This window comes from Cloeon dipterum, chromosome 2 (genome assembly GCF_949628265.1).
Source record: "Cloeon dipterum chromosome 2, ieCloDipt1.1, whole genome shotgun sequence".
Lineage (NCBI taxonomy): Eukaryota > Metazoa > Arthropoda > Insecta > Ephemeroptera > Baetidae > Cloeon > Cloeon dipterum.
Genome location: NC_088787.1, coordinates 13,015,208 through 13,037,877, shown reverse-complemented (window position 1 = coordinate 13,037,877; position 22,670 = coordinate 13,015,208). Strand labels below are relative to the sequence as shown.

The window sequence follows — 22,670 nt, the reverse complement described above, 5'->3', positions numbered from 1 at the left end:
ATAGGCTATTGGCGTTTGTGCGTATGAAAGTTTGACTGCGATTCTTCAATCCCCAAGAAATTAATCTTGTGAAGTGGGAAGTACGTTATTTTAAATAAACCGAGTTGTCTTGACCATCAGGGAATCGCACGTTTTTAATATGCTGACAGCTCGGTGTACACTGTACACTTGCATGCAGACAGAGCCACGTCTGTCTGAGTTCTAAATAATCCAGTTGGTATACACATATTATGGTGCTGCAAACGTACATAGATTACTTTTTCGCGTGGAGTGCTGGCAGCTTTTCTCGGAGCAAGTCCCTTGGCCCTGCTGCATTCATAAGCGAGACGAGAGCAATGGTGTGTTTTTCACACCCTCGACCAACCGCCGCTCGCGCACTGCATAATAAATAATGCCAGCGGGCGAGATTTGCGTACACGTACATTTGAATTGCTGCGAGCCCCACCGCTGCGCCAATTTCGTTTCTCGCCAGCTCGCACACGTGAACATAAAGGACTCTTGAAAAAATATGCTCGCACTCGGAGACTGAGCGAAAAAAAAATGAAATGTTCTCTTCTGCGATTCTCGTGTTTATGCGCAATTCTTACGTGCCCTTGTTTTGTTGCAGGAAATATATCTCTGTTGTTCCTAACGAGCAAAGATATCCGGACTATACATAATGTCGGCAACAAACCTATGAAACAGAACGTCATTATTAAGGTAAGTTTTTAGTCTTTTTTCTTGAACAGTATGTTTATGAAGTTATTAATCAGAGTTTGTTGGATGGCTGCTCGATGGAGTATTACCACGCTGACAACATGGTGTGTTGGGGAGACCGCATCAAAATGGCCATATCCTGCCAATCTTTGAATATCTCGCAAAGCAAGGTAATTAGCCAAAAATACTTAAAAGGCTCTTTTGAGAAACGAACCCTTTAGTTAACTAATATCAAATATTGAAATGGAGGCTTTAACATTAACTAGATATAAAACATAATTCGACTGTCTAGAGTCCATCATCTTGTCCTTTTATTGATTCAAAATTGATCCTCGTCCCAGCTAATTCCTCTCTGCTTTTTAGAACGTTTTGGTGTCCTCGGGTTTGCTCTCGCCTGACGGACTGGCCTGCGACTGGGTTACACGGAAACTGTACTGGACTGACGGGGAGACAAACCGAATAGAAGTGATAGAGCTCAATGGACTTAACCGCAAAGTGCTCTTTTGGGAGAACATTGACCAGCCTCGAGCCATTGCATTGGCGCCTAAACGAGGGTATTTTGATCGACAAGAGTTCACGGCATAGTAATGACGCACGATTTGCTTTCTCAGGTTGATGTTTTGGACTGACTGGGGAGATGTGTCGATAATTGAGAGGGCTGGCATGAACGGAGACCACTCAAGCAGAACTGTCATCGTTAGCCATGATATCTTCTGGCCGAATGGCCTCACTATTGACTACGACTCGGAAACAATTTACTGGACTGATGGCAAACTCAATTTTGTGGCAGCTATGGATTACAATGGCCGAAATAGAAGGACGGTTATTGAAAAGTAGCATACATTCAAATACTTTTGTGACACAAACTAACCTTTTAAGTCGCAGGATTATCCAGTATCCGCAGTCAATCACGTTTTTCAAGAACAAATTGTATTGGAGTGAATGGGATCAACACACAATTCAAGTGTTTGACATGGCCTCGGACAAAGAACCGAAAACTCTGGTCAATGGAACTGCGTCAGTTTTGGCTCCAATGAGTGTGATAATTATGGACGGTAACAGACAGCCAAATGTTGAAAACCCTTGTTCGGTTAGAAATGGAGGGTGCTCACACTTGTGCCTCTTGTCCCCCTACCCTCCAGGATTCTCGTGCGCGTGTCCCACTGGGATCAAGAAAATCAACGATACCACCTGTGCTGATGGTAAGCCTTTTCTAATATCACCCTAATCATATTTTTCATAACTGCGCATGCAGGAATACAAGATCTATTACTACTTGTACAAAGAACCGAAATCACAAACATTTCATTGGACACAAACGAGTTCTATCAGACTGAGATTCCTTTGAAGGGTATTAAATATGCTTTTGCCATTGATTATGACCCTGTCGAAAAGCAGATTTACTGGACAGATGATGAGGTAATTTTGTCAGTTGATGCGTTTCTTCAAGTGAAAATTAATGCTCTTCTTTTTCAGACACGAGTAATATCCAGGGCAAACCTTGATGGTTCAGATCAAAAGGAAATCATTTCTACAGAAATATCGCATCCAGATGGGGTCGCTGTTGATTGGGTTGCTAGAAATTTGTACTGGACTGACACCGGTACAGACAGAATTGAAGTTGCTCGACTAAGTGGTGCCTGCAGAAAGGTATGCTTTAATAAATACCTAAATTGTGGAACATATCACGGTTCGCACAATTATTCACACTCACTTCTGCAGAGCTGGTTATTGGAACGAATTTTTGCATTTCGCTTAAATAATAAAATGAGTGTGCTACAGTTATTTTATTTACATTTTTGAACAGAAAACTTGACTTGAGCTACTCTTATTTGTGATATGAGAAATGATGCTTACGCTTAGCAAAAAAAAGGCAAATAACTTCAGAAACTAACAAACCACTGCATTTTTGTCAATCTAGCAGGGTTTTCGCAAACTCTGGGAACCACGAAGCCTTGATATTAATATTATATTTTATTCTTTTGAAGATTCTGATCAATGAGGACTTAGCCCAGCCCAGAGCAATTGCTGTGGCGCCATCATTTGGGTTCATGTTCTGGTCAGACTGGGATGATAAACACCCTAAAATTGAAAGAGCTGCTCTAGACGGAAGTCAGCGTGTCATATTGGTTGACACCAATCTTGGTTGGCCAAATGGAATAGCACTGGATCTTGAGTCGAAAACGGTTTACTGGTGCGATGCAAATAAAGACAGTATAGAGGTACTTCCTGATAATAACCAATCTTTGGCAAAACCTTAATTTTCTTATACTTAGATGATCAACTTTGATGGGTCGAGTCGGCAAAAACTGATGACGGATGAACTGCCGCATTTATTTGGTCTGTCTCTCTTAGGAGATTATCTTTACTGGACAGACTGGCAAAGAAGAGTGGTGGAGAAAGCCCACAAGGTAATAACTCTTTTGCTTTCATGCCAAATCAAACTAATTTTTTCCGTATTAGATCACCGGCCATGGCAGAACAATCATAGCTGACAACTTGCCCAATTTGATGGGTGTTAAAGCTGTGAATATAAATGGCCTTTTGCCAGGAACAAACGCATGCGCCGACCGCAATGGGGGCTGTTCAGATTTGTGCCTGAATAGACCCAATGACTATATTTGCGCCTGCCCCTACGGCTTTGAACTTAGCCATGACAATAGGACCTGCGTTGAGCCTGAAGCGTTTTTGATCCTCGCCAAGAAAGACAAAATCTTTAGGATCAGCATTGAAAACTACAACAATGATGTGATCATCGCCATCTCTGGAATCGAAAATGCAACGCAAGTCAATCCCTGAACTTTCTCCACATTGGATTAATTTTGTTTTGCTTTAGTGCTCTTGATTTTTTTCTGCGTGACTTGAAAATATACTGGACTGATGTGCAGATGAAAGCAATTTTCAAGGCATACATGAATGGATCCAACGTGGAAAAAATAATAGAGTATGGACTCGATCAGCCTGAAGGTATGAAAACTAGAAACGCCAAAAGAATGCTTGACGTTGGTTGCACAGGATTGGCTGTCGATTGGATCGCCCACAACATCTATTGGGTCGACATGGGTAAAAAGACGATAGAAGTTTCCAGGCTTGATGGATCTTCAAGAAAGGTGCTTGTTTGGGAAAATATCGATGAGCCCAGGAGTCTGGCCCTCAATCCCAGAGATGGGTAAGCTTCTGAACAAAATTAGGCATTCCTCAGAGTGTCAAAACAATTTATTTGAGCATTTTGCAATCGCCACTTGCTGGTGTTCGTATTCAAGGGAGTATTCAAGAAAGGTTTTTCTGTTCCTGTTTGAAAATTTGATTTTTTTTATCCTGTCCTGTTCTGTCCGCTATATTCCTGTTTTTCCCCTTCTTTTGTTTTTAATTAAAATTCCATATCACAAATTGGTCTTAACAATTTAATATTAGGATAAAAAATAATAATTTCTATGCTAGGGCTATGTTTTTAAAATAAGATTTTTAGGAAAATTTAAGACGTAGACACTTTTTAGGCTAAACATATAGGCCCATTAAAGAAAATAACGTCGTATAACAGCATTAAAATGCAATTTTATCTTGTCTTCAAATGTTTTTCTGATATATATGAGATAAATATAGAATATAGAACAAGATTGAAATTGTTTTGAAACAAAATTCCTGTCTTGTCCTTTTCCAGAAAAATATTTTCTTGTCCTGTTTCCATTTCCTGTCTTGGAATCCTCTCTAGTTCACTCCCTTTCAGTGTCTGTTGTTTTGATCAAAGACTTCAGTGCTGGGATGTGACAAGACGGTCACACTGAGCTCGAGCGTTATTCGCTTCGCGGTGTTAGTCGGACCTGGGGATGTGCTGAGCAGATTTTCAAGATGGAATAAAACACTAAATAAACACGCGACTTGTGTTTCAGTTACATGTACTGGAGCGACTGGCGAAAACCAGGTCGAATTGAACGTACTTTCATGGATGGATCAATAAGGGAAACGATCTTGAACAACATTGGCCGCGCTAATGGTCTGACAATTGATTTCGTCGACGATTTACTTTTCTGGGCAGCTCTAGACACGGTTGCTATTGAATGTTCTGATCTTTCGGGACATAATAAACGCGTGATCATTGACACCGATATGAAAACACCCTTCGGACTGACGCAGTACCGGGTAAAATGCAAGCAATGTTGGCACAAGATCAGCTTAACCGTTTGATACATTTTAGGATTTTGTTTACTGGACCGACTGGACCACGGGAGATATATCTAGAGCAAACAAAATAACAGGTCTCAACAGAACGAAAATCCACGAAAAACTAGAACGCGTGACAGACATTCACATTTTCCACGCGTCAAGACAAGGTGATTGGAATCAGTGTGAAGCGAGCAATCGCAGGTGCTCCCACCTGTGCCTTGTGCAGCCTGAGCAAGAATACGTAGCTCCCAAAGCGCACACCGCTTATGTTTGCAGTTGCCCCACGCACTATACTTTGGTCAACAACACTTGTGTCCGTAAGTTGGTAGATTGCCCGTTTGGTTGGTCGCTTCTCACAAAACCTATTTCTTTCAGCCCCGCGCAATTTTTTGCTGTACAGCCAGAAGAATGTCATTGTCAGGCTGAGCCCAAACCAGTACGAGTACCCGTTCGTGCAAATGCCAATTCATTCCCTGAGGAACGTCAGAGCATTGGAGTTTGACCCTATCAGACAGTGGATCTACTGGGTGGATGGGAAAAACCCTACCATTAAAAAAGTTTTAAGCACTGGGAAAAATTTAACTTTCGTCATCCCACCAGAAGAAAAAGCTTTTCCATACGATTTGGCTGTGGATCCTTACTCCGGGTTCATCTTTTGGACTTGTTCGGAAAGTAACTCGATAAATGTTACAAAACCAGATGGCACCTATGTAGGAACCGTGGTCAAGGTTGAAAATGAAAAGCCGCGTTACTTGGCCATCCACTCCAAAAGAGGGTGAGTTAAACTTTCTTATGCATCGTCCTGGTCACGTTACTATGGCGCATCTTTCAACAAACACCCAAATATTATTTGTCGAATTGATTCATGATTGTTGCCCTTTTCTTGCAACAAGGAAATTCGCGTTTGGTTGTTGAAAGTTGTGCAATTTATCTGGAACCAGAACAACATGTTCCTAGTTTATTCTTTACATACCAGGGCTGTCAAATTTTGAATTTTTTTTATAGTCGGGATATGGTGGTCTGTTTAGACTTTTCCTTGGTTTTATACTGTGATTTCTTGGCTTATGGTAGACTCTTTGGCATATTTGTTGCAACCAATTCTTGCCTTTATAGTACTTAAATTTAAACTATTTCCTTTAAAATGTTTTTTTTAAGGAGAAACCGGAGAAACGATATATTTAAATATGTATTCATAAAATTGGCAGTTTTTCCACAAAATTGAAAGAGTTAAATTATTATCATTTTTAATTTGCTGAAATTCACTTCAAATGAATAACAATTTAAAATGACATAGAATTGTTTTAAAACTAATTTTTCCAAATTACCAAAAATATAATTTTCGACTGAGAAATTTCAAATACATTTACTTAAATGTATTTGAAATTAAGTCAAATGGACACCAACACTCAGCAAACTAAACAGTTTTATATGTGCGAAATTATGCGGTTTGCGATGACCTCATAAATGTCTTGAAATAGCGAGATTCCAGCGTTACAAAAAGCAGCACATTTAAAAAAAATACAGTGCAGTGGTAAAAAACCTTTTTTTTCAATTTTCACCAGTTTCTTGCGGGCAATGTTTGCACCTCAGTTTTCAATAATTTTCTAATTATTTGCTCATGACATTGGCTTGAAAAATTGCCAGAGAGAAATTTTTGGGAGAAATAGAGGCAGGAAATGACAATTTAAAAGAAAAAAATCTTCATGTTAGAGGAAATATTGACTACTCCGACCGCAAATTTAAGATTTCCCTAGGGGAAAAATGGAAAAAATTCATATCTTGCTTTTGTTGCTCAAGAAATTGGTAAAAATGGAGTTGTAAAAACCGTTAAAAACTAGTGGTTAAAAAAAACCGGATGGTAAGCGAATGCAACCCTGCGAGATTCATGCTCACAATGATCGCATGAATCGTGGAATATCATTACTCCATCAGTTTGGTTCCTGTATTGGTAAAAAATTATCAAAAACAATTTTTTTGCAGATTGCTATTTTGGACTGATCATGGTTCAGTTCCGAGGATAATGCGATCCAGACTTGACGGGCGCAATACTTTGGAAATTGTAACCGGGTTGAACAACCTGACCGGACTAGCTGTCGACTCAGAGGCTGATCTCATTTTTTATGCCTACCAGGAATACATTTTTAGTGCTGATCTTCTAGGCAGCAATCCCTATCAGTTGGTGTCAGGCATCCACCAGCTAACTGGATTAGCTGTGCTGGGAAATTACATCTACTATGTCGACTCCTTCCATCAGTACATCAAAAGAGTTCACAAGCTACGTAAGGGTGAGCAGGAAGTCATCGCCCGGCAAATCTACATGACAGACATTGTGGCGGTGCTTACGCCTTTGCCTGAGGTTGGTCCCTCATTTGGCATTTTGTTACCTGTCTTTAATTGACTTTCAATATCAGGACCCCAACCCGTGTGTGGATGGTGGAGGCTGCTCACACATCTGTGTTCTTGGAGAGAACAAAAGCCCGCAATGCTTGTGTCCCCTAGGGTTTTCCTTGGGAGAAGACAGAAGATTATGCGAGAACGCTGTAGAATTCGACAAAGAGACTTTTGTTTGCCAAAACTCAGGAAAAAGTATCATTCCCACTGCGTGGATATGTGATGGACAGGTTGACTGCGAAGACCAAAGTGATGAGCTTAACTGTCCCGCTTGCAAGATTGATGAATTCAGCTGCCAAGGTGGACGCTGCATAAGTAATGCAATGACCATTCAACCATTCACTCTTGTGACCCAAGTGCTTGTCGCAGGCAAACTCAAAAGATGTGACGGAGTACCACATTGTCCTAATGCATTAGATGAGACCGACTGCTGTCCGGATGGTGGATTCCGCTGTGATTCTGCTTGCATTGACCATCAACATGTGTGTGATGGCGTGGCGAACTGTGCTGACGGGAGTGATGAAGCAGTCCACAACTGCCCAATGAAAAGCGTAAGGAAGAAGTCATTTTTTGCTTGCCATACTCTATGAGTTTTCTCAATTCTTAAAATCACACTTAAATTGTCTTGATTGAGAGGTCACTTCATTTTACTAGAGGTCTCAGCCGCAAGATTTAAGGCGGCGGCTGGTGGGACCGGCTTAGCCAACTTTTTTGTCAGGTGGCTGGCGTGGCTGACAATATTTTAAACGTCAAGTTTGATAGTGCTGTACGGCCAAAATAGCTATAAGACATTTTGGCTCCTGCACTAATTTTTGACTTATTCTCCGGCGGCTGGTGCGACGCAGCGCGGCTCGCTGAGACCTCTCTAGTTTTTACTAATATTCTAATACTTTAAAAATACTATATATATTCAAATAAAGTTGAATTCATTTGTATTTTCTTTTGTTATATTGAATGTTGGGATGAAGGGATGAATGGGAATGAAGTTACCTGACTTATTTGCAATAATAATTATTCGGACAAGGAGACTCTAAGGGATGCTTCATTTAATTTTGTGGTGAATTTATTGAATTATGAGTAATATTCAACTGTGTTAAAAATATCACCAATTGAAAATTTTATCAGGATTTTGGAGGTGCTAAGGAATGTGCTTGTGAGAACAATCTTTGCAGCTTCTTTTCACTGAAATTTTGCAAATTAAAAATGGACCTCATCCCCATTGCTGGAAAAATCCTTAAATTTATCGTTCCGTCAAGTTTCGGCGTCTCTTTAAAATTAAATATTCACTTATCTCCTTTATTTATTTTTTCTTTATTATAATTATATGATTAATAGTTTTTTTAGAAATGAACCTTATTAATTTTAATGAAAGAGCTAACTCAAAAACGTTGCCGCTGATCATCTCATGTTTGATCTACAGGCGACTAAATCGAGCAGTACAACAGTTTACATCCTGGGATTATTTTTTGGACTTATCGCCACAGTCGCAATATCCAGCATAGTATCGTATCTGCGCTGCCGATGCCCCTCCAACAACTCCGCCAACGCGTCTCGCCCAGACGTCCTGGAGGCCACAAATCCTCTAGCGCCAAAGCCCCGAGGCCATAAAGTCCCCCAGCAACAAACCCCCTTGTCCAAACACAACCGCAAAATGGGCGGCGTTCGTCCTGGCGAAGCAGTCCGCATGTCCGCCCTCAGCTACGACCGGTCTCGGCTGACCGGCGCTTCCAGCTCCGGAGGGTCGAGTTCGACCCCCTCAGGTGCCGGCTACCCTCAAGAAACTCTGAACCCTCCCCCGAGTCCTGTCACGGATCCGCGCTCTGTGTGCGTCGAGAGTCACTGCTGCTCAGCCTACTCAGGCACGAGCAGTCGGCGGCCGTACCGACACTACCGCTCCATCAACAAACCGCCGCCGCCCACTCCATGCAGCACGGATGTGTGTGATGAAAGCGACTCATACGCGTACTCAAACTCGAAACTCGGCTCAGAGTACGATTCGGAACCGGCACCACCCCCGCCGACCCCGCGGTCGCATTATTTTAGTGACATGTCGCACCCACCTTCGCCGTGCACCGAGAGGTCGTACTTCAGCCCTCAGCCACTGCCACCCCCGCCTTCGCCGGATCACTCTCCTTGTTGAGAGGATGGCACAACCAATTGGCAGCTTTGTACAAAAAAAAAATGGTATTTGAGAAGAGCGATCCTCAGCCAAACTAAGTTTATTTTTTTTCAGTAAACTAAATTTACTCCCGCTGCGAGTCTGTTTTATTTGAAGCGAATTAAATTGAACCGTAACTTGGATAAAAAAATATCCAAATAATTCACCAGTTGGGCAAGCTGGTGTTGGAATCCACTGTATACTTTTGATTTTAATTAACTTACTCAGTGAATTCAGACTCAATTCTGCTGCTTTGCATTCTGCCTCTAGAGATATTTCTTAAGACGTGCTGAAATCTAAAATTAGTCCAGTCATTTGCTGTAGAAACACGAGAGTAGATTTTTTATTTCAAAAAATAGTCAGGCTTAACCGATTTTGGTTTACAGCGTGTCAAGAGAAATCATATTAAGCGGAGAATGCACAGTGGCTAGATTGAGTCTGAAATCGCAGCGGAAGTGGCTTAAAATCGAAAGTCTATGGTGGTCGAAAGTCTATCTGTTGGTGGCTTTGGAAGGGCTCAAGCAACTGATGAATTTTTCCTCTTGTAAAGCACAACTCTGGAACGGTGAAAAGCGGTAAATTAGTGTCTTTCCTAGGGATGACAGCTTCCTTTTGCAGAATGTATCCGGTTGGCATTAAAATTGTAAATGTTTCTACTGTTCGCCTTGGGAATTTTTGATTTAGAATAACGCAATGCCAAAGCCTGACTGCACCCTGTCTTGATAAGTGGCCAAAACGACTGAAGCAAATTTGTGCCATGGCCTATTCCTCTCCTAATGTTAGTTGGTTCATGTAGTTTTATTTTAAAATAATATTCTGTTATCTACCTCCGCATCCTTAGGAAAATAATTGTTGCGTAGTTATATATATTGAAGAAACGTCAATATTGTGAATATGTATATTCAAACAACGCAGGACAACGTGCCTTTCTCTTTTTCGCAAAGTTAACAGGGGTATTTGAACACAACGCATATCAAAAATGACCTACTGTGTTGATTGAAATGCTGCAATTTTCAACGAGCTTCAAAAGTGATGTGCTTAATATTAAAAAGTTATTCTTAATTTTTAAACCTCAGGTACAACTCCTTACAGATTTGCTAATTATGTTGTAGTACATTTTACGGTTAACTACGTGTTGATGCCAGGATTGTCAGTCCATCTTTAAAGAGATCTGTGCGTTTGTTAGAGGCGTCATTTGGACCGCGCCGAATTCTAAATGGTCACCGAAAGTTTGGATTTTTGATGTAGTTGAGCTTAAAAGTTTTAAAAAGTATATCTGACATTTTAAATTTTACTTTCGAAATCTGATCAGTGACTGGCAGATATTACAGTACACGTGGAAACCGTTCATCAATCACTTTCTTTGTTAATATTCGTTGTTAGCTGCGACTGCTTAATGAGCGTATGTTTCTCGCACTGATTTCAAAAGAAATAACCTAACCTGCCTTGTATCAAACCATGTTTGACCCGATGAACCGACTCACAGAAATAACTACTGGTGGTATTCTTGTGTGCAAAAGTGGCCATCGAAATATATGACAATGTCTTTCCGACTAAAGAATATATTGTTTTGTACCTAAACTGTTTTATAAAATTAGAGAATTAAATCATTCTTACATGCCTTAAAAGACAATTTTTTATTGTGATTTCCTCTACTTTTCATTTTCCTAGACACAAATATGAACGTTCTAAATGGTGTCTCTAAAATTGATAATGTGGCCCCTTAGAAATCAGTTGACTGTCCTCTGGAAATTTTCCTCCCTTTCTTCTTGCCTGGCGAAGGCACCCTTTGGCCCGTGGCAGTGGTCGCTTTAATAATTTTGGTCTGCGGATCTAGTTTGACTACCGTTTCCGCTATTTGTTTTGTTCTCGTGACGGCCACAGAAACGATGCTGGCCTTCTTTAATTTGGCCCTTAGTTTAGCGCCCCGCTTTGCTGCCTTTGCAACGGCCTCTTCGGCTTTTGGGGTGCTGAGCTCTGTTTCGTCTTTACTGCTCTTTCGGATTGTCTTTTGCCGCTGCAATTTCGGTTTTGATTTTGAAGGCGGACTTTGCGGTGGCATTAACTTTTCTTCTACTGCTTTTCTTTGAGTCAGAACCTTACGCGATTCATAAAATGCTCTGAAATGTAGTTTCTCTTTAAGATAACATTCAGACCAAAATTAAAGAAACGTGCCTGTATGCTGGCATTGATTGCATCTGTTGAAATGAACCTGATCTGTGCCTTTCTTGCGTTGCAGATGCATTTTTGGAGATGCTGGGTAAACTTAAACTCTCTGTCACGGTCTCTTTGGCAGCTGGCACGTTAGCATCGCCAAAATCAAAACTAGACTCGTACACCTGTAATTATTATTGGAGCTAACAAAATGATTTAAAACATTTAGTTGATCACCTGTGCCTGGACAACGATCAGTTCTGGAGGCATTTCCTTCGCCCTTGGGTCGATCGCGGGCTGTTGGCCGTTGAACCTTTTAATCCATTCCCTCCTTCTGTGCCGTCTGATTGAAGACGAAGCTGATTTGGAACGCTCCTCGCACAGAGGAATTTCCGAGTCAGTGAAGTCTACTGTAGCCCTTGGCATTCGCAGGGAAAGGCGACGAGGCGTCAGAATTTTTCCAGAGATCGTGACACTTTCATCCGCCTGTTCTTTCTCCTATTATGCCGAAATACTATACCCACTCTTCAATAATTGTACCTGCTTAGTGATCTTTGCTTGGCTTATTTCCTTTTGCGTTGGATCCTCTTCTTTAGCTCTGCTAGCACCGTCGCACCAAGAGTCTCTGGGCTGATCTGGTAAGGCTAATCTTGTCATTTTCCCATCCATTTCGTTCTCTTCGTCAGAAGCGGAACTAGTGTCTCCTTCGTCACTGTTAAAAAATGTTTTTTATGTAGGAATCGCAATTATATGTAAATGAACGCACCTGGAATAATCAGACAAATTGATATTGAGCGGCTCATCAGCACTGGAACCTTCCTTCAAGAGTCTGTCGATAATTTTTGCCCTCAGCCTTTCCTTGCTCGGCTCATCGTCGCAGAAGTCGAGCAAAGTTTCACAGAAGCACCGGCCCAACCCCTCAAAGTCGGACATAGAGAAGTGGGTATCGCACCTGGACCCCAGGGTGGAACCACCGAAGGAGGCTTCCATCGTGTAGCTGTTTGGCACCCCCATCATCCACACGACCACCCTGCCAGTGCCCTCCTTGGATCGTTGCACGCGAAACTTGCAGCTCTCAAAGCAAAACTGGAATTGGCACATATAGGTATTAATTTAATTACATAATTTCCAGTGTAATATAATAGCACATATATGCTACAGTTTGTGGAAGTTGTAATTTTATTCTAGCCAGTAGAAAAATTTTTAAAATGTTTGAATCGAAAAAAATTATTTTTCTAAGATAATATTGCAGGAAATACAAAATAATTTAATAAAGAAATATGATCATTTCTCCATTGAATTTTAGAAATTATTTCAATTCCTGGCCGTATACGTACAATCTTGGAAAATATCTCATTCCATCGTGAGATATATTTTATTTTCCTAGTTAAAATCTTATTATTTGTTTGATTGCCTTATCAGGCGAATTTTTCCTCATCATCAGTGGGAAGACTTGTTCCTGGAGTGGCGTGTCGCCCGGGCGCCTGCTTTCACATCCATAAATAAAAATGTTGTGCCTCCTGGAATGTGCGTGGAGGTCGCAGTAAAGGGCGATGCCGCAGTCCTCGCTGAGTCTGCGAAGAAGCACTTTGGTGTGCCAAATTGGTGGATAGGTTTCCCTGATGACTGTGCGATATTGCCGGTTCAAATCTCTGCCAGTCAGTGAGCACCGATTGTTGCCTACGATTACTCCGTCCGGGTTGAGCATTGGAATGAGCTTGAATATGAATTTTGCACGCAGTTCCTAATTTCAGAAACTACAGCGTTATTATCATTCCAAACTCGTGCCATTATTTTGATACCCTCGCGGGGGCAGAGTTTCCAGTCAAAAAGTCAATGAGACCTTTCATCATAAAAGAGGACGGCGTTTCTCCAGGATGAACCCTGGCTGTCACAACGATTGCAGGCTTCTTTTTCTTAAAAAGAGGTATTTTTAAAACTGCAGCAGAAGAACAAGATTTTCCAGCATACCTTTTCTTCATTGCTGGCTGGCTCTGTCACTGTCAAGTAATAAACGTTATTTCCAGCCAGCGATCTGCATAGCAGGCGCAATTTTGTGTATTCAGACTTGACTGGGTGATTCTGCAAAAGAAGCGCGCGTGAAAACTCTCATTTACCGCATCTTGCGCAATTTCAACGTTACTTGTAAATTTAGAAGATATTCTTGCAAGGTGGAATATGTGTATGGGTAGCAATGAGCGATATACACTGTGTCCTGATCATACGGGAAATATAGAGTGAACGTCAAGGTGAAGCACGGGCTCTCTTCTTCGTCAGTCCGATATTCCCTTCTGGAGAAACACACTTTAGCTGCAGTAACGAAATCAACAGCAGCGTATAATATTACTGTAAATCATTCTTGAAGTAGGTTATGTTGTCACCAACTCTGTGCCAGCCAATTTTTTTCATTTCAGCCTTTTTGCTGGAATACATCAGCGGCCTCATGCCGTGCAAGTATAGACTGTCTTGCTTCATCAAATTGACTATAGACAACCTGTAATAAAATTCATCATCAAACTCCCCCAAAAATTAAATTATTTTTCACAGCACACCTGTACATGACGTCGGCTCTAGTGTTTTTAATCTGGAAGTAGAACCATTGCATGTGTCTGGAGGTGTACAAGTCGGTCCTCAAATACAATTCATAATAGGTTTCTGTCACTTTAATGGCCTAGAATAAGGATTTCAGTAGTGCTTTTCCCTAATAACTAATTTATAACTTTTGCTAAATTCCCAGACTCAAATCTGGACTCGAATTGCAAATCAAAATTTTCCTTGTCTTCAATATCGATATGAGGCTCTGCTTTGACACCACCAGCGACTGCTCTGCTAAACTGGAAGAATGCAGATAATTAAATTCCAAGCTTCAAACAGATTTGACGAGGTTTAATTTTATTACATAGGAAACTGAGGTTGTGGGATTATAGTCGTATATCACTGTTCCAGCCTCCTCGCCGACCGGTCGCGGCTGCAGCTCCCTTCCAGTTGGCACATAGTAGGGTTCGGGAAGGGAAGGGTTGTATTGGATGTGCTCGACTTGAGGCTCCAGCACCTGACACTCGATCGGCCAGCGCGGAATCTGCTGCGTGTAAGGCTCCTTTTTCAGAGCAAACAGATCCCGGGGCTCTCGAAGGCGCGACAATGCTTTCTGCTGCGCTTTCCATTCTGCACTACCTTCAATGTGCGAAGTTTTCAAAGTGCTCTGAAGCAGCTCTGACAGATAGTTTCCTGAAAATATTGTAACGAGTATTTGGATTGCAAGCGTTTGATATACACGCTTTTTTAACCTTAATTTTAACTATATTCGAAAACAAATTATGAAGTTATCACGAACAATTAAGCCATTATAACTTCAAAAGAACCTTTTAATTATTCAAATCTGCTTAAAATAAAATCTTTTATCGGAAAAAGTTTTATCATGATGAGATAAAAAACTTCTTTACTATGCTTGTTAATTAATTTTGAAAGTTTTACTCTACTTCTTTTTTTTGTCGCATTTTTCTGTGATCTGTGATAATTCATGTAGCTTAGGACAGGAATAGAGGTCTCAGTCAGCCGCGAGATTCAAGGCGGCGACTGACGGGACCGGCTTTTAGCCGATTTTTTTGCCCGGCGGCGGCTGGCCATTTTCACCGACGGCTGGCATGGCTGACAATATTTTAAACGTGACGTTTGATAGTAAGCTTATCGGTAGACATTTTTCTCCTGCACTTTTTAATTTTTTGCCCTTTTTCATCGGCGGCTGGCGCGGCGCAGCGCGGTTGGCTGATACCCTCTACTACTTGCAATTAGTGATGAAATTGTTGGCGCCACTCGAATGCAAAACCCAAAGAGTAGTGGGGGCACAGCCAATTAAATCTATCCAATAAGCCGGCTTATTTAAGGGGGCGTTGTCTTTCTGTTTTTGTTGTGCGCTGCGGTTTGCTCGTGCTCCGTGCTGTTCTGAAACTGGTACACATAACTGCTGCATCTTAAATTGGCCAAGCCGCTGAAGTCGTAAATTTTTCCAGACATAGACAGTAAAAACGATATTACATAGTGAGTAAAGCAGTGAATTGATTTTTTGTCCCCTTCAGCTGGCTCCATGTGTGAAGATAATTATGATACATAACACACTTAATGTTTACACTTGGTGTTATTTGTTTATTTATTTAGTTTGCTGTGCATTAATATTCACTGGCATATTTTAGTCTAATTCTATAATTTGTTGATATTTTATGAAAGTTGACTTCGGTATTACTTCTACTAAATTAATTTTTCCCTTCCATGTTTATCGTGTGGTCCAAATATTTGTGCATTTTTTAATTCGGCTTTTAACTCGCGCACTAAATAGGTTTTTACTAAATGTATTGCATTTTAGGGGTGTGAAGCCATGGCTGATTCTGCGGAAGATTACGAGTTCATCGTTCTCGAAGACAGTCCGGGCACTTTTGAGGTTAATAGTAGTCTTCTCGAGTTCAGGGACAACAGCATTGTCAACTTGGTGAACATTTCAATCTTAGACGAGTCTGAAGAAGCAGAGAAACCAAAAGAGAGGCGAAAGAGGAAACGAAAATCACCAATTCGATACAGACCTGTGTACGGACAAAAATTGCCAAAAAAAGTGTCGATAGTGCAAGACCCTGCGGAAAGAGGCCAAAATGCAGATGCCCAGGAGGAGACGGACAAAGACCAAACAGTCGAGGAAGAGCCCCCGCCAGATTGGTATCAATTCAATCCAAACTTTCGGCTGGTCGACCTCAATTTGATGGCAAAAAAACTGTGGTGCGAGCCATGTTCTGAGCCACTGTCGCTCAGAAATTGTGTCGAAGACAAGCAAAGACTGTACAATTCTGAGATCAGAGTCAAGTGCCACAAGTGTTCAGAAACGGTCGAGTTCCCTTTGACGTGGCTGTCGCCAACCGGCAGTTTATCAGCGTATCGCAGACCAGGCAACATGAACAACACAAGTCAGAGGAATAGGAAACTGGGCTCTAAATGCTCAGAACTGAATGAGGCGCTTGGCTTCAAGTTCCCCGTTGAGGCTAAATCAGGAAGCAACAGTTCCGACTCGGAAGACAGCGAAACAACGTTAGCACCTGCACTACCTGCAGAATATGTTTTGGTGGATAATGAAAATGACTCTTTGAGCGCAGATTCGGTTGTCAGTGAACAAAGTCAATTATCTGGTACGGACGTAAGGAGTTGAGTAGTTTTGACATTAAACCTGGATCACTAAATGATTATCAAAGTTTTGAATAAAATTGGGTCTGCAGTACCAATAAAGAATGGAAACTAATGCACAGTTTAATTCTAAAGATCAATTGGGCTAGTTTTTAAATATAATCCTACAATTTTATTATTATTGTGTTTAATTTGCTGAGTGAAAAATTCATTTCGCCAAGAAAAAAATTTTACTTCAACAATAATAATTATTGCTCTTTGCAAATTTGGCAAATACTTTGTAAAATAGTATTATGTTTGTGTTATCCATGAGACGGTATTATCCGTTTCCCTACTGATTCTTAAATAAACACAATTTGGATTCTATAAAAGGTGTCAAAATCATTTAAATAAAATACCACAGTTATGATTATGGTGGTCAACGTATGTCATATGTATAAAGTAAGTAGTTTAGGAATATAAAATTCTAATATAATTATATTATAAAATTGATCTATATCTCACAGAAAAAACAATTATGAAGCTTTAATTAGCATTTATTTTAATTTTGAGCTACTTTAATATATTTATACAGAATTCAAATATTGAAGAAATTTTCATAATAATCTCTCAAAAAAAAAAAAAAGAAAATGAGAGTTAAATATTTCTTAAAAGAGACACGTTTAAAAAAAGAGTAATAATTTGACTTTAAATTTAAAAAGCGATTATAATATTACACAATGCATCAATTATTGAAAGATACACAAAATAATACATTTGAAAAGATAAAAATTTGGAAAATTTTGAAAAAAAATAACCTTTACTTCAAGAACAGCGTCTACATCTGCATATTGAAATTAAAAATCGCGGTTTAAGCGCCCCGCCCAATGAGCAGAGATTGAGAACTTGCTGTGGAAGCCAATCAGCAAGGCGGAATTTGTAAACAAACTCGCACGCTGCCATGAGTGTTCGCTCATAACAAGTTCACAGTCGCTTTCAGCTGCTTTTAGCTTCAGCTCAACAGCAACTCCGCTCCTATTAAGAACTTAACAGCAACAAAATTAAATACTTAATTAAGTACATTTAATATTTAAGTAAGTTTGAAGGTTGAACAAGATGTCAAATTATGTTTGCGGTGAATGGATTCATGATCATCCTTATCATTTTATTCGAGCCTTGTTAAAATTATGCCAATATGATGTATCTATGTATAATTAACAAAAAAATTAGTGTACATATGTACTATGTACATAAATTACGAATACGAATTCTTAATTTAAAATCCCTTTGATATTACTTAAAAATTACATTATTATGTGTATATCTGCCAACTTGCACTATTAAGACATTTCATTCTTTAACTATCATACGTAAATCCATAAATTAGTGTTTTTTTTTGTTGTGTAGTTAGTACATAGCGTACATAATAATTTTAATTATTCCATTATTATTTGCAGGTTTCGCCACTTAAATGTAGAATGAAAGTGGAACTGGTGGTTTGGTGTGTGCATCGAGAACGTCTACTTCTACTGAGCGCACTCTCTGAAGAAGCATGATCAATTAATTGATCAGTTCTTATCTACAAAGAAACAAACGCCAGAGGGAAATCAGACGCAAGCATGCCTTTGAAACCTCCCTTGCTAAACGGTACTCAAGTGCCGCAAATATTTGTACCGCCTTTTCGCTTGGTCGACCTGAATGTCCTCGCGCTTAAGCTGTGGTGCTCGACCTGTGTGTTGCCTCTTTCCTTGAGAGACTGCGTCGAAGACGTCGAGTCATTGTTCAGATCAGAGCTAAAGGTTGGCTGCCCTAAGTGCTTCAAGGTTGCCTTTGTACCTCTCACACTGATGGAAGAAAATGGCAAATTGTCTGCATATGGAAGCGAAGATATTCTAGGCTCGAAACTAGCTGGAAAGAACTCCGAGCCCTCGATTGAGATCATGGAGAGCTATTCGTTGGTGGAATCAGCCACGTTATTGCAGAACACAGAGGAAAACAAGCTGGAAGAGAGGTGGGAGACAATTCAAGATCCACCAGAGAACGTTGAGAGTCATGTACAAGAGGAATCACAGGAAGTAGAAGAAATAATTGAGGTGAAGGTGGAGCCTGAGGACGAAGATATTATCGTAGAAGAGATAGTATTAGCCAGGGAGGAACGTGCCACTACCAACATACCAGCTCCAAGGAAAAGGGGCAGGAAGCAGACATTAGAAGCTTTCCGAGATGAGTGTTTACCAGTTGTGCAAGTTGTACCACGGAGTCCACTAACTGTGGTGTATTCGTCATCGTCAGAATCCGATCACAATCAAGACGATGATGGCCATAAAGCTGTGCGATCTGGTGGCAACGTTCGACACGTGTTAATTGATTATTCAAGTGACAATTATGAATCGCCTTCAGAAGCTGAGGCTAGTGACGTCTGGGAACCAGAGGAGACAGATTCAGACAGTGAAGATTGGATTCTTGACGAGGAAGACATGGATTCGGAATCGGACGAAGAGTTTAGGAAATTAAAGCGTTTGAAGTAAGTTTTTTTTATTTAGAAAAAGGCACTTCTCACGGTTTGGGGCTGATCACCCCCTGCTTGATTGCTTATTTGCTGCTCTCGCGTGGCTTTTAAATCAGTAAAACCCCATATTATCGCCCCTATATTTCCTTGAGAAGGAAAAGGGTTTAATTTAAATTTTAGGCTGCAGACTTCAGGGTTGCATTTGCTTACCACCCGTTTTTTCGCCACTAGTTTTTACCACTAAATTTTGACCAATTTCTTTCGCAATAAATTACTTTATTCCATATATTTCACCTGCGAAAATCTGAAATTTGCGGTCGGAGTGGTAAAAGTTTCCTCTACTTGGTGGATTTATTCTTTTAAATTGCCATTTTCTGCCTCGATTTCTCCTAAAATTTATCTCTGACAATTTTATAAGTCGAGGCCTTGAGCCAATATTTATAAAACTATTGAAAACCGAGGTGCAAACATTGCCTACAATTATTTGGTTAAAATTGAAAAAACTGCTTTTTACCACTGCACTGCGTTTTTTTAAATGCAGTTTTTTTTGCAACCCTGGCAGAGTTTTAAATTCCTGCAAAAAAGTAAAATTTGACCATTTTTTCCCATTGGCTCTTCCGGTAGCATGATTCTGTGGCATTTGCTCATGTATAGGGCTGTGAAATTAAGATGTTACTTTGTTCGGGAATTAGTCGACTATTTTTAGACTATTTTGTGGTGCAAAATAGACCGTTCTAGACGTTTTTTTTAGACAATTTTAGCCCAACTATTACGTTTCCTGGCTACTATTTTGCATTTTTCCAATGTTCTTGCCTAAATGTTATTTTTCTACGAGCAGGGATGGTCCAAAAGCACGAAAAAAATACTCATGATTTGAAATAGACATTGGCGAGCTAAATTTTTATATTTTATTGAGAGGGATTCAACTCAAATGCTATTCCAATTGTTCCCTTATTCAACCATTCCTATCAATAAAAATTGAATAAATTTTAGTGCAGAAGAATGTAAAAAAATATAAAAATTATTGATAGGAGGGAATATTTTAACATATTTCAATTAAAGTTGGGAATAGTTTTGAAGGGGTGGTTAGGGGGACGGTTGGAGGGGCGTCTGAATTGGGACAACCCACTGAAAACGGTGACAAAGAAAGCATCATTTTTATTCTCTTTGCATGAAAAATTTCCTTATAAATTAAAACTTCCCAAAAATCTTCTAGCGATGCAAAATCATGCACTTGTCTACAGCATATATATCATGAGTCAATTTAGTAGACGGTTTTAGGCAATTTTTATACGGTTTTAAGTATGGTTCAAATGGCTTGAAATTGCTCATTGGATGGTCCCGCAACGATTGGAAGCTCGGAATAAAAATAGTCGATTGTAAATTTCACAGCCCTACTCATGAACTTCCTTCAAAATTTTTAACCATTTTCTCAATAGTTATTGCAGCTCTGGTTGGATGGAAAAGTGCATTTACTGCCCACTGGAATTTCCCAACTTCTTGGTAGCCTCCAGGCACATGAGGTCAGAGCATCCCGACTACAAAGCTCTGAAGTGTGGATTGTGTAACAGGAAATGGAAAACCGCTCAAGGCTTCAATAAGCACCTCTACACCCACCGGCCGAGCAAGAAACGGTTCTTCTGTGAGCAATGCGGCACGTTTTGGGCCAATCTGGAGAAACACATGATCTCTCACATCACAGAGGCCAATTTCAAATGCCGAGAGTGCCCGGCCAAACTGAAGACGGCAAATCGACTGTGGACGCATATTAAAGCGGTGCACAAGAAATGCACCTGTGACTTCTGTCACAAAGTCGTTGGGAGGAAGCGGATCGAAAACCACATCAGGACACACATCGGAATCAAAAAGCGATACGAGTGCAACATTTGTAAAGCCCGTTTTGTGCACAGAGACAACATGAAAACCCACATGAGGAACAACCACAACTATGTCTGCTTAGTTTGCTTCAAGCAATTCAACTGCAAGCCTGAACAGGTGCAGGAGCACGCCAGCAAAGAGCACTCCGCCGAGGAAATCAAGAACAGCTGCGTGGACGGCAAGAATTACGAAAAAGTGACCCGCTTCCAGTGCCAACAATGCTACAGATACCTGGCGTCGAAGCAGTCGCTCCAGTTCCACATGAACACTCATTTGAAAGAGGGTGAACCTGATGGTCCACAGCCAAAAAGGAGGAAGAAAAAGGGCCAAGAATCTTAAATTATGTTATGTTTAAAGAAATAATGGTTAATTTCTTTGACAGTTGACTGATGATGCTTTGCTTACATGAGTAGAATTAAACTTGTGAATTGGAAGCTTCCAACCAGAATATATCATTTTTACAAGTATCATAAATCAAGTCGCGTATAAATAGGAAACACTAAAATTTGCATGCTGGCGGCAAAACTCCAGCACTGCACGCATTCCATAAAATTGAAGGTTTATCACAGCAACTTATACTTCCTTTAAATATTTGTAACCAAAAAAGTGGCATTTTGGATTTTATTGAGAAAACTATTCGGGGGAAATCTGAATATTATTTTAACTTGTAGTATTCTTGGAACAACCTTCCACGAAATAATAGGAAATTACTCGTAACATGGACCCACGCTGAATTCACTACATAAATCCTTACTAGAGGCCTCAGCCAGCCGCCGTAAATCTGGCCAAGCTGCGCTAGCCATGCCAGCCGCCGGTGAAAATGGATCAAAATTTTAAAAAGTGCAGGAGAAAAAAGGCTTTTGGTACTTGGGGCCGTTAAGCACTATCAAACCATTGTCAGCCGCCGGTGAAAATGGCCATGCAGCCGCCAGGTAAAGCATTCGGCTAAGCCGGTCCCGCCAGCCGCTGCCTTAAATTTCGCGGCTGAGACCGCTAATCCTTACACATTATGCCAGCCATTACATAATTTAAAACAATCAGGGAATTTGGCAAGAAACTTAAGTTCAAATGATATACCTTTTGGCGAGACTGGAAAGAGGGAGGCTTGAAGATCTCTGACAGGCTGTCCGTTCTCTGGCTCCATTCTGCCACATTGCATAAACTCTCTTCAAGGGCTGTAATCCATTGGCCGGGACAGGGCCTTAGTATAATAATTGTGTCACGGCGACTGCTGCTGCGTTCTCTGCCAGACCGGCACCTATTGATAACAATTTGAATGGCGAATGAATAGGGGGGCTTCTGAATAAACAACGCCTTGCACTACTTTCGTGAAAAGTTTGGTGCAATAAAATAATAACGCCGTCAGCGTGCTCTCGATGGGAATTTTTCCCTTCGGTCCCTGGCACCACTTATCGACCAGCCCACGTTTCATCTTTGGCACATCGTGGAAATTGTCGGTTATGGCAGAGGGAAACGAGGCGTGCGTTGCGAGCGGATCACGGAAAAACAGCACACTCCTGACACTTGCATAATTGCGTGTAAGAGGAATTCATCAGTCCCACGCGATGTTAGATTGAA

At 40.6% G+C, this 22,670-nt stretch overlaps 4 protein-coding genes across 5 annotated transcripts in view; 3 read left to right on the top strand and 1 right to left on the bottom strand.

Moving 5' to 3' along the window:
• Positions 1 to 11,042, top strand: part of arr (low-density lipoprotein receptor-related protein 6) — a 23,622-nt gene extending 12,580 nt beyond the window's left edge. Inside the window, exons 2-20 of the mRNA XM_065481453.1 lie at positions 608 to 699; positions 753 to 866; positions 1,060 to 1,250; positions 1,308 to 1,529; positions 1,582 to 1,898; positions 1,952 to 2,115; positions 2,173 to 2,346; positions 2,685 to 2,918; positions 2,973 to 3,107; positions 3,160 to 3,479; positions 3,533 to 3,663; positions 3,712 to 3,865; positions 4,587 to 4,836; positions 4,892 to 5,177; positions 5,236 to 5,635; positions 6,841 to 7,216; positions 7,272 to 7,566; positions 7,621 to 7,802; positions 8,672 to 11,042. Coding sequence (XP_065337525.1) covers positions 608 to 699; positions 753 to 866; positions 1,060 to 1,250; positions 1,308 to 1,529; positions 1,582 to 1,898; positions 1,952 to 2,115; positions 2,173 to 2,346; positions 2,685 to 2,918; positions 2,973 to 3,107; positions 3,160 to 3,479; positions 3,533 to 3,663; positions 3,712 to 3,865; positions 4,587 to 4,836; positions 4,892 to 5,177; positions 5,236 to 5,635; positions 6,841 to 7,216; positions 7,272 to 7,566; positions 7,621 to 7,802; positions 8,672 to 9,391 — 4,757 coding nt within the window. The 3' untranslated portion in view covers positions 9,392 to 11,042. The remainder of the gene's footprint in view (positions 1 to 607; positions 700 to 752; positions 867 to 1,059; positions 1,251 to 1,307; positions 1,530 to 1,581; positions 1,899 to 1,951; positions 2,116 to 2,172; positions 2,347 to 2,684; positions 2,919 to 2,972; positions 3,108 to 3,159; positions 3,480 to 3,532; positions 3,664 to 3,711; positions 3,866 to 4,586; positions 4,837 to 4,891; positions 5,178 to 5,235; positions 5,636 to 6,840; positions 7,217 to 7,271; positions 7,567 to 7,620; positions 7,803 to 8,671) is intronic.
• LOC135937996 (cytosolic carboxypeptidase 2-like) lies at positions 11,023 to 22,670 on the bottom strand. The gene is made up of 14 exons (XM_065481462.1): positions 22,170 to 22,670; positions 14,463 to 14,791; positions 14,284 to 14,397; positions 14,116 to 14,234; positions 13,911 to 14,057; positions 13,707 to 13,854; positions 13,535 to 13,645; positions 13,366 to 13,479; positions 12,978 to 13,307; positions 12,330 to 12,649; positions 12,104 to 12,275; positions 11,801 to 12,049; positions 11,585 to 11,748; positions 11,023 to 11,529 (listed from the first exon to the last, which is right to left on the bottom strand). The coding sequence occupies exons 1-14, from the start codon at positions 22,249 to 22,251 to the stop codon at positions 11,133 to 11,135; spliced, it is 2,796 nt and encodes a 931-aa protein (XP_065337534.1). The 5' UTR covers positions 22,252 to 22,670; the 3' UTR covers positions 11,023 to 11,132.
• LOC135937994 (uncharacterized) lies at positions 15,480 to 16,841 on the top strand. Its single transcript, XM_065481460.1, has 2 exons — positions 15,480 to 15,601; positions 15,924 to 16,841. Exon 2 carries the CDS (start codon positions 15,936 to 15,938, stop codon positions 16,749 to 16,751), a length of 816 nt encoding a protein of 271 aa, XP_065337532.1. The 5' UTR covers positions 15,480 to 15,601; positions 15,924 to 15,935; the 3' UTR covers positions 16,752 to 16,841.
• On the top strand, positions 17,663 to 21,534 carry LOC135936693 (serendipity locus protein delta-like). Of its 2 annotated transcripts, none has more exons than XM_065479604.1 (3): positions 17,663 to 17,799; positions 18,163 to 19,229; positions 20,654 to 21,534. In XM_065479604.1, exons 2-3 carry the CDS (start codon positions 18,325 to 18,327, stop codon positions 21,429 to 21,431), a joined length of 1,683 nt encoding a protein of 560 aa, XP_065335676.1. In that variant the 5' UTR covers positions 17,663 to 17,799; positions 18,163 to 18,324; the 3' UTR covers positions 21,432 to 21,534. The 2 variants fall into 2 exon arrangements, with proteins under 2 accessions (XP_065335676.1, XP_065335678.1); XM_065479606.1 differs by having other exon boundaries at positions 17,665 to 17,799; positions 20,663 to 21,534.

Coding starts and splice junctions, on each gene's coding strand:
- LOC135937996 (XM_065481462.1), bottom strand. CDS start 22,251: ATGCAATGTGGCAGAATGGAGCCAGAGAACGGACAGCCTGTCAGAGAT. Junction 13,855..13,910: donor TACTTCAAGAATGATTTACA/GTAATATTATAC, acceptor GTGTTTCTCCAG/AAGGGAATATCGGACTGACG. Junction 12,276..12,329: donor AATTTGTCTGATTATTCCAG/GTGCGTTCATTT, acceptor ATTTTTTAACAG/TGACGAAGGAGACACTAGTT.
- LOC135937994 (XM_065481460.1), top strand. CDS start 15,936: ATGGCTGATTCTGCGGAAGATTACGAGTTCATCGTTCTCGAAGACAGT.
- LOC135936693 (XM_065479604.1), top strand. CDS start 18,325: ATGCCTTTGAAACCTCCCTTGCTAAACGGTACTCAAGTGCCGCAAATA. Junction 19,230..20,653: donor AGGAAATTAAAGCGTTTGAA/GTAAGTTTTTTT, acceptor TTTTCTCAATAG/TTATTGCAGCTCTGGTTGGA.